The sequence below is a fragment of the Platalea leucorodia genome, assembly GCF_965183815.1.
Source record: "Platalea leucorodia genome assembly, chromosome: 8".
Taxonomy (NCBI): domain Eukaryota; kingdom Metazoa; phylum Chordata; class Aves; order Pelecaniformes; family Threskiornithidae; genus Platalea; species Platalea leucorodia.
Window position 1 is genome coordinate 35,830,500 of NC_138830.1, and position 12,098 is coordinate 35,842,597.

General features: G+C 64.3%; 2 protein-coding genes across 2 annotated transcripts; one reads left to right on the forward strand and one right to left on the reverse strand.

Annotated features, from left to right (window-relative positions):
• Positions 1–1,184: 1,184 nt before the first annotated feature.
• On the forward strand, positions 1,185–3,611 carry LOC309594126 (C-signal-like; the record flags this gene model as incomplete). The annotated part of the gene is made up of 6 exons (XM_082319432.1): positions 1,185–1,322; positions 1,761–1,812; positions 2,049–2,236; positions 2,321–2,479; positions 2,595–2,705; positions 3,498–3,611. The coding sequence occupies 6 exons, from the start codon at positions 1,185–1,187 to the stop codon at positions 3,609–3,611; spliced, it is 762 nt and encodes a 253-aa protein (XP_082175558.1).
• Positions 3,612–5,173: 1,562 nt separating this feature from the next.
• IL34 (interleukin 34) lies at positions 5,174–10,677 on the reverse strand. The gene is made up of 7 exons (XM_082319824.1): positions 10,609–10,677; positions 9,470–9,813; positions 9,270–9,373; positions 8,895–8,972; positions 8,626–8,799; positions 5,715–5,853; positions 5,174–5,623 (listed from the first exon to the last, which is right to left on the reverse strand). Exons 2-7 carry the CDS (start codon positions 9,495–9,497, stop codon positions 5,604–5,606), a joined length of 543 nt encoding a protein of 180 aa, XP_082175950.1. The 5' UTR covers positions 9,498–9,813; positions 10,609–10,677; the 3' UTR covers positions 5,174–5,603.
• Between the last annotated feature and the right edge of the window lie 1,421 nt (positions 10,678–12,098).

Here is a 12,098-nt window from a genome sequence, read left to right on the forward strand (position 1 = left end):
GGGCTGCGGGGGGGGGGGGGAGGGGGGAATGTGTGAGAGGGTGGGGGGATGGCGGGGGGACAGCACAGCCCCCTCCAATTTGGGGGGACAGAGGGACGCAGTGGCTGAGGATGCCGAACCTCCTCTTCGACCCCCCTGGGGGTCACTGGGGACCCCCCAACCCCCCCAAACCCCCTCCCTCTCCCTCAGTACCTGCAGATCCTGCGCAGGGTTCTGCTGGGGGGGGGGTCTGGGGGACGGGGGGTTTCACCCAGACCCCCCGCAAAGCGAAGCAGCTGATTTCTGCCAGTGGCTGGAGGAAAGCACAACCCCCCCGGCCCCCCCGCTGTACATAGCCCCCCCCCGCCCCGCTGTCTGTCGCATCGCAGCCCCCCCTTCCCCCCCTTAGGAATAACCATTTAGTTCCCTCCAACACCCCTTCTCCTGCCCAGAACCGCTGATGCCAAGTGACAAATGTTTGGGTTTGGGGGAGGGGGGGGTTTCTCTTATTTTGTACAGAAAACAAAAATTCCTTGGAAAAGGAAAAAAAAAAAAAAACAACCTGTCTTTCAACTGAAGTAACTTTTCTGGTGCTGTTGTTAACTTGGTCCTTTTTTTTTTTTTTTTTAATTTATTTCCCCTCCGTGCTCCCGCCTCTGCCGCCGCTTCCCCCCTCCCCGTCCCTCCACCAGTTTTCTTTCTCTTTCTTTCATTCCCTTCTTTCTTTTAAATTTTTTTTTTTGGTGGTGATTCCCCTCTTTCCTGCCCCCCCCCACCCCCCCAATTTTCATAGTCACTGCTACAAGTAACGAATGCACTGTGAAGATTCCAGTATTAATAAAGGTTGTACTGTAATTAATAGCCTCGCCTGCAGTCCTATGGATGTGCTGGTACCCTGGGGTCACCCCAATAATGGGGGACAAGTGGGAAGGTCCCATCACCCCTTTGGGGTGCCCATGGCTGGGGGGGCGGGTTCTGTGGGGTGCAGGGGCGGGGAGACATCCCCATTGCCAAGGTGATGGGTGACCCCCGGGATGCAGAAGAGCATTCCTCTGCCCCATCCCCTCCAGGAAAGGGGGTGCAGGCAGTGCCCCCCCCAACACCTCCACCCATCCCGGCAGCACCCGCCGTGCCGCCTCCTGAATTATCAGCAGGATTGCCAAACCTTGCCAGAGCAGCACAACCGGCTGTAGCAGGCGGTGGGAATGGAGGGGTTCGCCGTGGGGAGCGTCTTGCTGACCGGCTGCGATGGGGGGCTCGGCCTGGGTCTGCTGAAGGGCTTGCTGGAGCAGCCCAGCCCGCCCCGGCACCTCTTCGCCGCTTGCCTGGACCCCCAGGGGAAGGTAGGGAGGATGCCAGGGTGGGGGACAGCAGGGTCAGCCCCGGGACGGGCTGGGAAATGCAGAGCCTGGGGGTGCCACCATCCCCACCTGGCTTTGGGGGGGTTGAGTGACAGCATCCCTCACTGTGAATGGGCATGGAAAAATACATATGTTTATATATATTTTTTTTTTGCTAGTCTTGGCATAGATGATAAGTGCCTGGCAGGGGGTGCCAGGGGCAGGTTGCCAGAGGTCCCACACCGGAGGCATGGGTCTTTGAAGCTGCCAAGGGCTCAGCCGGGTGCAGAGAAGCAGCAACTCACCCTGAATGTCTCGCATCGGGGCTTGTTGAAACCTGTCAGCCATGGCATGCAGGGCAGCCTGGTTCCCATCCCGGCATGGCACAGGGCCACCCCCCTGCCAAGCCCCTCCACCTGACCCCCCCCTTTCTCTGTGTAGGCTGTCAACGAGGTGGCTTTGGGCTGTCCCAACGTCGTAGTCCTGCCTCTAGGTAGGTGCCAGGGTGGGAAGGGGACGAAGCTTCTTGGGATTTAATGGTGCCCATGGGTGGCTCTGAGAAATGCCACAGAAGCAGGCGGGTCCCTCGGTTTGGCTCAGCCCAACCAGGTCACTGCTGGGACCAGGAGGATGCTCAGTGGCCAGGAACTGCCTCCCACCATGTCCTACAGCATCTTGCCTGGGACATGGCCCCCCAGCCTGTCCCCAAGCCCTCCTGTCCCCTTGCAGATGTAACAGACCCCAATAGCATTAAGGCAGCAGTCAGGAAGGTGCGGGAGGAGGTGGGAAGCGCTGGCCTCAACCTCCTGATCAACAACGCTGGCACCATGCGCCGCAGCACACTGGACACCGAGACGGCAGAGAACATGTCCCTCGTCTACACCACTAACACCATCGGGCCCCTGCAGACAAGCCAGGTGAGGCCACATGCACCCCTCCTGCCCCAAATGCTGGGGTGGGGGGAGGGAGGATGGTGATGCCTGAGCGCCTGTCCCCTGCAGGCGTTCCTGCCCCTGCTGAAGGAGGCAGCTGAGGCTGAAGGGCAGCGTGGGATGAGCTGCAGCAGAGCCGCCATTGTCAACATCTCCAGCATCCTGGGCTCCATCGAGGCGGTGGAGGCTTGGGGGGAGAGGCAGGACGTCTGCTACCGCTGCAGCAAGGTACTGTGCCAGGGGAATGGGGACGAATTTGGGGAGGTCACCTTCTGGGGGACTCCCCCCCGCCGTCTCCAGCCATGGCAGTGCCACCCTGTGACAGTGGTGGTTGTGCCCCCAGGCTGCTCTGAACATGCTCACCAAGTGCCTGGCCCTGGAGTACGGGGGCAGTGGGATCCTCTGTGTGTCTGTGGACCCTGGCTTTGTGACACCTCCCTTGGAAGAGGGGACGGTGAGTGACGGGAGGTGTACAGCCACCCTGGCTCGGCAAAGTCCCACGGGCATCCCTTCCCAGGGCATCCTTACCTGGGGGCATCCCTTCCCACTGGCATCCCTTCCTGGGGCATCCATTCACAGGGATATCCCTTCCCGTGGGCATCCCTTGCCCCAGGCATCCCATCCCATGCACATCCCTTCCCAGGGGCATCCATCCCTGGGTGCAGCCCCTCCTGGGGGCACCCTCAGGCCCCCGTGCAGCCCCTCGGTCTCAGGGGATCTGTGTCACTGCAGCAAAGGACCAATTCTGGGCTCTCCCCCAAAAACATCCAATTTCCTCTCTAATTTTTATTGCATTTCCCATCCCAATCCCATGTCAGCAGAGGGCACCCCGGCTCCACGCTCAGCACCAGCAGAGGACTGCACCCCGGGCACAGCCTCCCCAGTACCCCACACACTCCAGGGCCATCAGCACCCCAAATTCGTCTTCTCCTCTGAATGTGCCAAGGGGAGGCAGGCAAGGCTGGAGACAGCCTCTTGCAGCATCACCTGGCAGGGCTTACCCTGCAGAGCAAACAAATGAATCACTTTTTATTAGGAACTGTAAGATTAACCTCCAGCCTTATAGCACCCAAATTAGGGACAATTAATTTGTGCAACGCTTCAGCCCTTGGCTGCTAGAGCATCTCCAGCTTCTCCCAACCTGCCCCAGCCGGAGCTGGTATCCCACCACACCCAGGGCTGGGGCTCGGTGTGCCAGGAAGGGGTTTTGGCTAATTTTTTTTCCCCCTGCCCTTGAGTCTGGCAGGGCCCGGCGACGATGGAGGAGAGTGTGCGGGGCGTCCTGCAGCTGCTGGCCCAGCTCTCAGCCACCAGCAATGGCACCTTCTGGGACTGGAGAGGGCAGAGCCTGCCCTGGTGAGAGCAGTGACAGGCCATGGCAGCTGCTGAGCTCAGTAAAGTTAATTAATTGCCATTTCCAGGCTCACTCTGGTTCTGTGGGGTGAGAACAGGGACCTCCCAGTTGGGGGGTGAGAGCTGGCGGTGCTGCGCCCCTCCCTGGGATGCTGAGTTGGGCCAGGGTGGCAGACGGAAGGATGCTCCAAGAGTGGTCCTGTATCCTGGTTCCAGGGCCTGCCGGGGCATCCTCTGGGACTGACAGATCCCCCTGGGCATCCTCACACTGCCCAAGGGGCAGGGCTGGATATGGCCCCACTCTATGGCCATAAGCCACGCTGGTTGGTGGCCTAGGGGGGATCCCAGACAGCCCAAAACTGCAGGCATGGGGCATCCTTACTGGATCCCAGCTCTCACCCCACTGAACCTGGCTCCCTGAAAGCAGTCAGCCTTTCCGTGCCTGTCCTGAGGATGCCAATGGGATTTTTTTTTTTTCTGCTGGTTCAAGGCCAGCAAAGGCTCTTCCTTTTCCAGCAGCTAGGGGTTTCACAGCAGGAGTATCTCCCAAGCCCTAGTGTGTCCCTGGGGATGGTTTTTGGGACCTCAGCACCTCGCCCTGGGCTGACCCTCCCTCCATCTGTCCCATCTCATACTATATCACAAGATCATTCAAACAGGGTCCAATTCCTCACACGTGAGTGTGTTTCTGTGGCCACTCTCAGTTGGCACTTTTGAAGCTGTCCCTCAAAAGAGGGACCAGAAAAAAAAAGGTCACAACATCTCAAGTGGCACCTGGGCTGGAAATGCAGGGCTTGGGCATGCCTCGAGCCAGCTGTTTGCCACGGGCATGCTCCGAGAAGCCCAGCTGGGGTCATTTTTGCTGGGGCAGCTTCAGTTTTCCCACGGTGGAGGAGCATGGGGGGGGGCGGGCTGTTCCCACACCTGACGTGAGGGAGCGGGAGGTGGGAGCTCAGCACCGGGGCCTTGGGCAGCCCCAGGTGGGGCCCTGGACCACCCGGGGGCTGTTTGTTAAAGCCAGCAGGGATGGGCGAGGGGGCCCTCGAATTAAAGCCCTTTATCGAGCGGCAGATCATAGTTGGTGGGCTTTATATGAGTTCTGCGTGGGCTTTATATAAACATGAATCGTCACTAGGCATGAAAGGGGGACGAGGAGGAAGAGGAGGAGGAGGAAGACATTTCATCCATTCATGCTGCAGTGCCCATAGCCTTACCTGCACACTCTCATAGACTTGTAATCCTAAGCAGCCCGCAGCAAGGCATACACCCATTAAGGGCTATAATAGCTGATTAAGTTAATTAACTAAGCCGGGAAGTGGGGAGGCAGGCGGCCAGCACCCGGCCCCTCCGGCACGCCGCCCACACTGCGTCGCCAAGCACAACAAACAAATCCAGATGTTTTCTTCCTGGGGAAGTGGCCGGGGCTGACAGAGGTGGCTTGGCAAGCTCTGGGGGTCCCTGTATCGGGGCAAATATCTCCCTGCAAATCCAAGGGAGGGGAGTGACACCCCAAATGAGGAGGCAGCGGAGGCAGCTGGGGTTCTCTCTGCTGGTCCTTTATTTCGGGTAAGGTTGGAGGCTCCTGGGACCCGGTTGGAAGCTGAGCTGCAATGCTGAGCGCTAGAGAATTACCTGGTGTTTAATGAAAGCTGAGGAAAAAATACAAACCGAGAGGAACCAGGCAATACCCTCACCCCGGCTGCAGGCAGGGCAGGGCAGCGTCCCCCCACCAGGCAGCCGGCAGCTGCCTGCCCATGAGGAGCTGCGTCTGAGCCCCCCTGCCCACACCCCTGCAGAAGGTGCCCATTTCAGATGGGACCATGCACAGTCCCAGGGTCGTGGAGCAGGCAGCGTTTGGTCCCGGAGGGGATTGCATTTGTCCTCCTTTGCACCTTGGGGACCCCCAAGGGCCTCAGCTGAGGGGGGGCAGGCAGAGCAGAGGCAGCATCCTGGGCCCCACGGCAAGGAGAAGGCGTCGAGCAAAGGGTCTTCTGCGGCATTAGGTGGACTCCCACCGACCTGGGCAGAGGGGACAGGCGTCATTGGGTGGGACAGGACCCCCACACATGGCACCTCCGTCCCTTAAGGTCCTGACCCAGTCCCCACTCACAGGGTGCGCCATAGAGCATCCTCATGACCTTGAGGCAGTTGTCCAGCAGTGCCTTGGGGCGCACGGCCTTCCTCCGCTTCTCCACACCGCCACTGTGGACCAGCTTCACCAGGTCGGCCACCACTGCCTCCACGTCCGTCTGGGGGAACACCGGGGTGCAAAAGCTGCAGCTGCTGCATTGGCCGGGAATCGAACCCGGGCCTCCCGCGTGGCAGGCGAGAATTCTACCACTGAACCACCAATGCCAGATGTGGGGCACCCCCCAGCCCTCCCCCACGGCCCCGCACCCAGTGTGGGGGAAGAAACAGGGACAGGCACTGCCGGCTGCGAACCCCCCCAAGGGAGGGGACCCCAACAGACAGCTCTGATGCTAAGGATCAGGCCATGGGATTGCCTCACACATCACCTCCAGCAAGGAAGGTTGTCATTAGCCTTCAGAGTTAACACTCTGATGAAAAGACACAGCAAAGCTCACGCTCTCCTCACAGGGGCTGCAGAAACTGCCCCACAGGAAAAGAACAACCCAGCCACACTTTGGGCTCACCCTGGAGACCAGCTGTGACAGGCCACCCAGATGAAGCTGTCTCCGGGGCGCAGCAGCACCCCACACTCCCAAGCAGCCCCTGTTGCCACCGAGCCAGGGACCCTCACTGCCACCAAACCCATATCCTCCACTTCCCCTGAGCCAGGGACACTCACGGCCACCAAGCCATGGACAATCACTGGCCCTGAGCCAGGGGCACTCACTGCCACCAAGCCCCCCGGCACCTCCCCGCCACAGACCCTCGGGCATCACCAAGGGGTCCTGGCTCTGCTCTGCCCACCAGCGATGCCACCCCGGGGGTCCATGCAGGTGCCAGGCGGGGCCCAAGGCAGAGCCTCTGGGCTCCCCTCGGCAGCCCCCAAAGTCCCCCCACAACAGCAGGGTGCAAAAGCTGCAGCTGCTGCATTGGCCGGGAATCGAACCCGGGCCTCCCGCGTGGCAGGCGAGAATTCTACCACTGAACCACCAATGCCAGATGTGGGGCACCCCCCAGCCCTCCCCCACGGCCCCGCACCCAGTGTGGGGGGAAGAAACAGGGACAGGCACTGCCGGCTGCGAACCCCCCCAAGGGAGGGGACCCCAACAGACAGCTCTGATGCTAAGGATCAGGCCATGGGATTGCCTCACACATCACCTCCAGCAAGGGAGGTTGTCATTAGCCTTCAGAGTTAACACTCTGATGAAAAGACACAGCAAAGCTCACGCTCTCCTCAGAGAGGATGCAGAAACTGCCCCACAGGACAGCCCAGCCACACTTTGGATTCACCCTGGAGACCAGCTGTGACAGGCCACCCCCACCCAGCACTCAAATGCAGCTGTCTTCGGGGTGCAGCAGCACCTCCCAGCCCCAAGCACCCCCCACCGCCCTGGGCCAAGGACCCTCGCTGCCACCAAGCCAGGGACACTCACTGCCACTGAAAGCCAGGGTGACTTACTGCCCCTGAGCCAGGGACACTCACGGCCACCAAGCCATGGACAATCACTGGCCCTGAGCCAGGGGCACTCACTGCCACCAACCCAGGGCCCCTCACTGCCACCAAACCCCTCGGCACCTCCCCGCCACAGACCCTCGGGCATCACCAAGGGGTCCTGGCTCTGCTCTGCCCACCAGCGATGCCACCCCGGGGGTCCATGCACCCACACAGGGGCCACAGCACACAGTGGTGCCAGGGGTGCCCAAGGAGGCAACTCTGGACCCCACACCAAGGGCACCACAGCAGCCCCCTAGGTCCTCCCAGGGACACCAGCATGCAAAAAGCTGCAGCTGCTGCATTGGCCGGGAATCGAACCCGGGCCTCCCGCGTGGCAGGCGAGAATTCTACCACTGAACCACCAATGCCAGATGTGGGGCACCCCCCAGCCCTCCCCCACGGCCCCGCACCCTGTGTGGGGGAAGAAACAGGGACAGGCACTGCCGGCTGCGAACCCCCCCAAGGGAGGGGACCCCAACAGACAGCTCTGATGCTAAGGATCAGGCCATGGGATTGCCTCACACATCACCTCCAGCAAGGAAGGTTGTCATTAGCCTTCAGAGTTAACACTCTGATGAAAAGACACAGCAAAGCTCACGCTCTCCTCACAGGGGCTGCAGAAACTGCCCCACAGGAAAAGAACAACCCAGCCACACTTTGGGCTCACCCTGGAGACCAGCTGTGACAGGCCACCCCCACCCAGCACCCAAATGCAGCTGCCTCTGGGCTGCAGCAGGTCCATCGAGGCACCAGAGGCTTGAGAGGAGAGGCAGGGCCTGTGCTCCTGCTGCAGCAAGGTACCACCACAGGGAAAATAGGGATGAATTCGGGGGTCACCTTCTGCAGGATGCCCCCTCCCGTCATGGCACTGCCACTCCGTGACGGTGGTAGTGACAGTCCTGTTCCCGCCCCCCCCCAGCCCTGCCGGCCCCCCAGGGGGTTGGAGGCAAGGGGAAAAAAAAAACAAGCTGCATTGGCCGGGAATCGAACCCGGGCCTCCCGCGTGGCAGGCGAGAATTCTACCACTGAACCACCAATGCCAGATGTGGGACACCCCCCGGCGCTGCCCCACGGCCCCGCACCCCAGGTGCCAACCTCTGGCCCCTGGCACCCTGCCCATTCCACCCCTCCCAAGACCCACACGCAGGGGGGCTGTCCATGCCCGTGGGTGTGTGTCTTCATAGCACGTCAGCACGCCATGGGGGTGCATGTACCGCTCATGCACCCCCACATCTGCGCATGTGCCATGTGAGCGCGCAACACGCTTGTCTGTGTACACGGGTACCGGGTCCTTGCACGCTGCGTGTGCACGCAGCATCCCTGCAAGGGGTGTGCACGGCTGCGTGCAAGCGTGCAGCCGGGCTGGGGTGCCAGGGGCGCCCCGGGATCTCCCCACCTGCCGGTACTTGCTGTACTCCTTGCCCAGGGCGTCAAAGAGCTGGCACAGCTCCTGGGTGTACTTCCAGGATGGGTGCTTCTCCGGCAGCACCTCGCGGATCCGCAGCACGGCCTGGGAGCTGACGTGGAACCAAAGGTACCGCAGTGCTGCCTCCGACACCGTCCTGTTGCGCTGTGGGCGAGAGGGTGCCCCGGGTGAGTCCCACACAGTCCCCATGGGTCCCCAGAGTGTCCCCATCACAGGGCCATCCCCTGCTGCCGTCTTACCAGGCGGGTGATGTTGGACGGCCTCAGCACCTCTTCATACTGGACCTGGACCGTGTAGTCAATAGGGAAGTAGTGTTTCTGGAAAGGTGGAGAAGAGCACAGGGACTGGCAGCGAAGTGACAGGGACATCCCTGCCAGCCTCAGCATGACACCAGGAAACTGGTGGAAAAGCCCTTTGACGTGGTCAACCCCCAAAGATGCACCAGCAGAAGCAGCTCTGGGCACCATTTGGCACAAGTTGCCCCCAGTAAAAAAAAAAAACCACCCCCCCCAGCGCCCGGTCACTGTGGGTGCTGCCCTCCTGTGTCCCCCCTGCAGCAAACCCGGGCCCTGCAATGCCACGTGTCCCCCCCACACCCCAAAACTGGGGGTTACCATGTACCGCAGGCGCATCTCGTACTGCAGCTTGTCCTGGAGAAGGCGGGTGAGCTCGCATTCGCCCGGCGCAGCGGCCTCCAGCCCCAGCACGGCCAGGACGCCTGAGCAGCCGAAAGCCAGTGGTGTCAGCCCCCGCTGGGGACACCCACTGGGGTGACCCCTGAGGCCAACCCCCCGTGTCCCCAAGCTGTACTCACATAGGACGGCCGCGTAGCCCGGCTGCATGTTGACGGCGGCTGTCAGCGGAGCCCCGGGCTGCACCTACATGGCCAGAGCTCACCGGGAGCCTCCTGGGCAGCGGTGCGTGCGGCGGGGGGACGAGGGACGGGCGCAGGCCCCGGGCGCTGGGCTGCTCTCCGGTAGCCCCGGGCGGTTGCCCCCTGCCATGGATGGGGGGTCAGTCCCCCTCCCCGGCCGTCCCCACTGGCTTCTCCTCTCCAGCTGGCTGCGGGGAGGCAGCAGGTCCCGGGGCCATCACGGGGCGCCGGCAGGGGTGCGCTCCGGGGGGGTGCGGGCCCCCCCCTGCACTGCAAGAGGGGATCTGGGGGGAGAGAGCCCCGGCTGCAGCCCCAGGGCAGGCGGGTGCCCGGGCTGCAGCCCCCACGGAGGGCACCCGCTCTGCGCCCCCAGGGCCAGGGGACAGGGACGGCCCCATGGGAGCCCTGGCTGGCCCCGGAGGGCTGTGGGTGGCCGTGGAGCCATGGGTGCCTGTGCCCCGCTGCCCCCGGCACCACCCACAGGGGATTTCCAGGGTGGGGGGCCCGGCCCGGCACCGTTATCCCAGCAATGAGTTTGTCCGGCCTCAGCAGGAGCTCAGCCAAGGAGCGCGGGGGGATGGCGAAGTGGCCAGGCCACCCCACGCCGGGTCCCCATGCAGAGGGGGTCGGGTCGTGTGCCCACGCCCACGCGAAGGGGGCCGTGCCACGTCCCCACACCGTCACCCCACGGGAAGGGGACCACAGCATGCCCCTGTGCTGTCCCCTCCACAGCACGTCCCCACGCGAAGGGGGGGGTGCGTGTTGCATCCCCGCACGGCGTGGCACACGCAGAAGGGCCCGTCCCACGTCCCTGCACAGAAGGGGCCCCTCCCGCGTCCCCACATCCCGCGCGAAGGGGGCCACGCCGTGCCCCCACGCCGCGTCCCAGGGGAAGGCAGCCGTGCCGTGTCCCCACGCCGTGTCCCCACGCCGTGTCCCCACGCGTGTTCGGGGGGGCCCGCCCCGTGTGCCCACGCGGGGCCGCGCGTGACCAGCCCCCGCGCCCCCCCCGCGCCCCCCCCGCCCACGCGCGGACCCGCCCCCAGGCGCCCCCACGCGCGAGGCGCCCGCGGACCCACCTGGCGCGGCGCGCGGGGCCGCCGGGCGCGGGACGCGTCTCCCCGCGGGTGGCGGCGGCGGCGGGGCCGGGCCCGCGCTTCCCCGGGAGGCGGGCGGGGGGCGGCGGCGCGGGGAGCGGGCGGGGCGGCCGCCGGGGCCGGGCGGGGAGCGGGGACCGAGCGACCGCCCCGCACGGCCCGGCCCGGCCCGGCCCTGCCGCGGGTGCTCGGCTGCCCCGGCCGGGTGGCCCCGGGGTGCGCAGCTGACCCAGGTGGGTGTCCCCAGGGTGCTCGACTGCCCCAGCCAGGTGTCCCCAGGGTGCCGGCTAGCCCTCCTGGATCCCTCCTTGCTCTTTGGGGTGCTTGGCTGCCCCAGAGGGCTGCCCCTGGGGTGCTCAGCTAGCCCAGCTGGGCGTCACCAGGGTGCTCAGCTAGCCCAGTCAGGTGTCCCCAGGGTGCTCAGCTAGCCCAGCTGGGTGCCTCCGAGGTGCTCCGCTGCCCCGGTGTCCCCGGGGTGCTCAGTTAACCCCGTCGGGTGTCCCCAGGGTGTTCAGCTAGCCTGGGTGGGTGTCCCCAGGGTGCTCAGCTTACCTGGTCGGGGTGGCCCCAGGGTATGCAGCTAGCCTGGGCTGGGTGGCCCCAGGGTGCTCAGCTAGCCCGGGTGGGTGTCCACAGGGTACGCAGATAGCCCAGCAGGGTGTCCCTTGGGTGCCCAGCTAACCCAGCTGGGTGCCCCTGGGGTGCTCAGCTCACCACGCTGCATGCCCCCTGCCCCTCAGGGTGCCGGGCCCGCCCCGCAGCATGCCCCCGGGGTGCTCACCCCACCCAGCTGGGTGCCCACACGCACCCCGGGGTGCTCGGCTCACCACGCTGCACAGCCACAGGCTCCCCAGGGCGCTCAGCTCCCCCAGCACCGGCACCCCCAGGGCGCTGGGCTCCCCCCGGCCGGGTGTCCCAGGGTGCTCCCTGGGCCGGGCACCCACGGGCGGTGTCAGCCCGGCGTTTTCCGGCACACGCTGTGGGCAGGGGAGGCTGCCCAGAGCCATCGCAGGGGGGCTGGGGGATCCCTGGCTGTCCCGGGGCCAGCAGGACTCGGCTCACTCTGGCCCAAGGCCATGCTGGTTTCTCAGGATGCTTTGGGGCTGAGCCCCTGCCAGCAGCAGGGGACGGTGGGGACAGGACACTGTCCTCCCCCCCGCCACCCCAAAAAAGCCGCTTGGGAGAGCTGCTGCTTCTGCGCCCAGGGCTGCTGGGTGTCCAAGGGGTCAGTGAGAGAAACCAGCTATCAAAGAGCGGGTCAGCGCTCCCAGGGAAACGCGTGGGAAGGAATGCGCTTCTGCGTGCGGGGAGAGCTGCTGGGATTCCCCTGGCAGGGAGTCAGGGCCCGGGCCGCTCTCCTGCCAAGCTGCCCCCGGCCCCGGCCAGCTCCTGGGCACAGCCCTCGCCGCCCTCCCGGCTCCGGGCTGGGCGCAAGATGCTCAGCTCCGAGCGGGGGAAGGAGCTGGTCCAGC

What these genes read in the sequence shown, in the direction of transcription:
- IL34 (XM_082319824.1), bottom strand. Translation starts at nt 9,497, where the DNA reads ATGCAGCCGGGCTACGCGGCCGTCCTAT. An exon ending in GGGCTACGCGGCCGTCCTAT is followed by an intron (nt 9,374 to 9,469) that starts GTGAGTACAGCT and finishes TCGGCTGCTCAG; the next exon opens with GCGTCCTGGCCGTGCTGGGG. An exon ending in GATGCTCTATGGCGCACCCT is followed by an intron (nt 5,624 to 5,714) that starts GTGAGTGGGGAC and finishes CCCTCTGCCCAG; the next exon opens with GTCGGTGGGAGTCCACCTAA.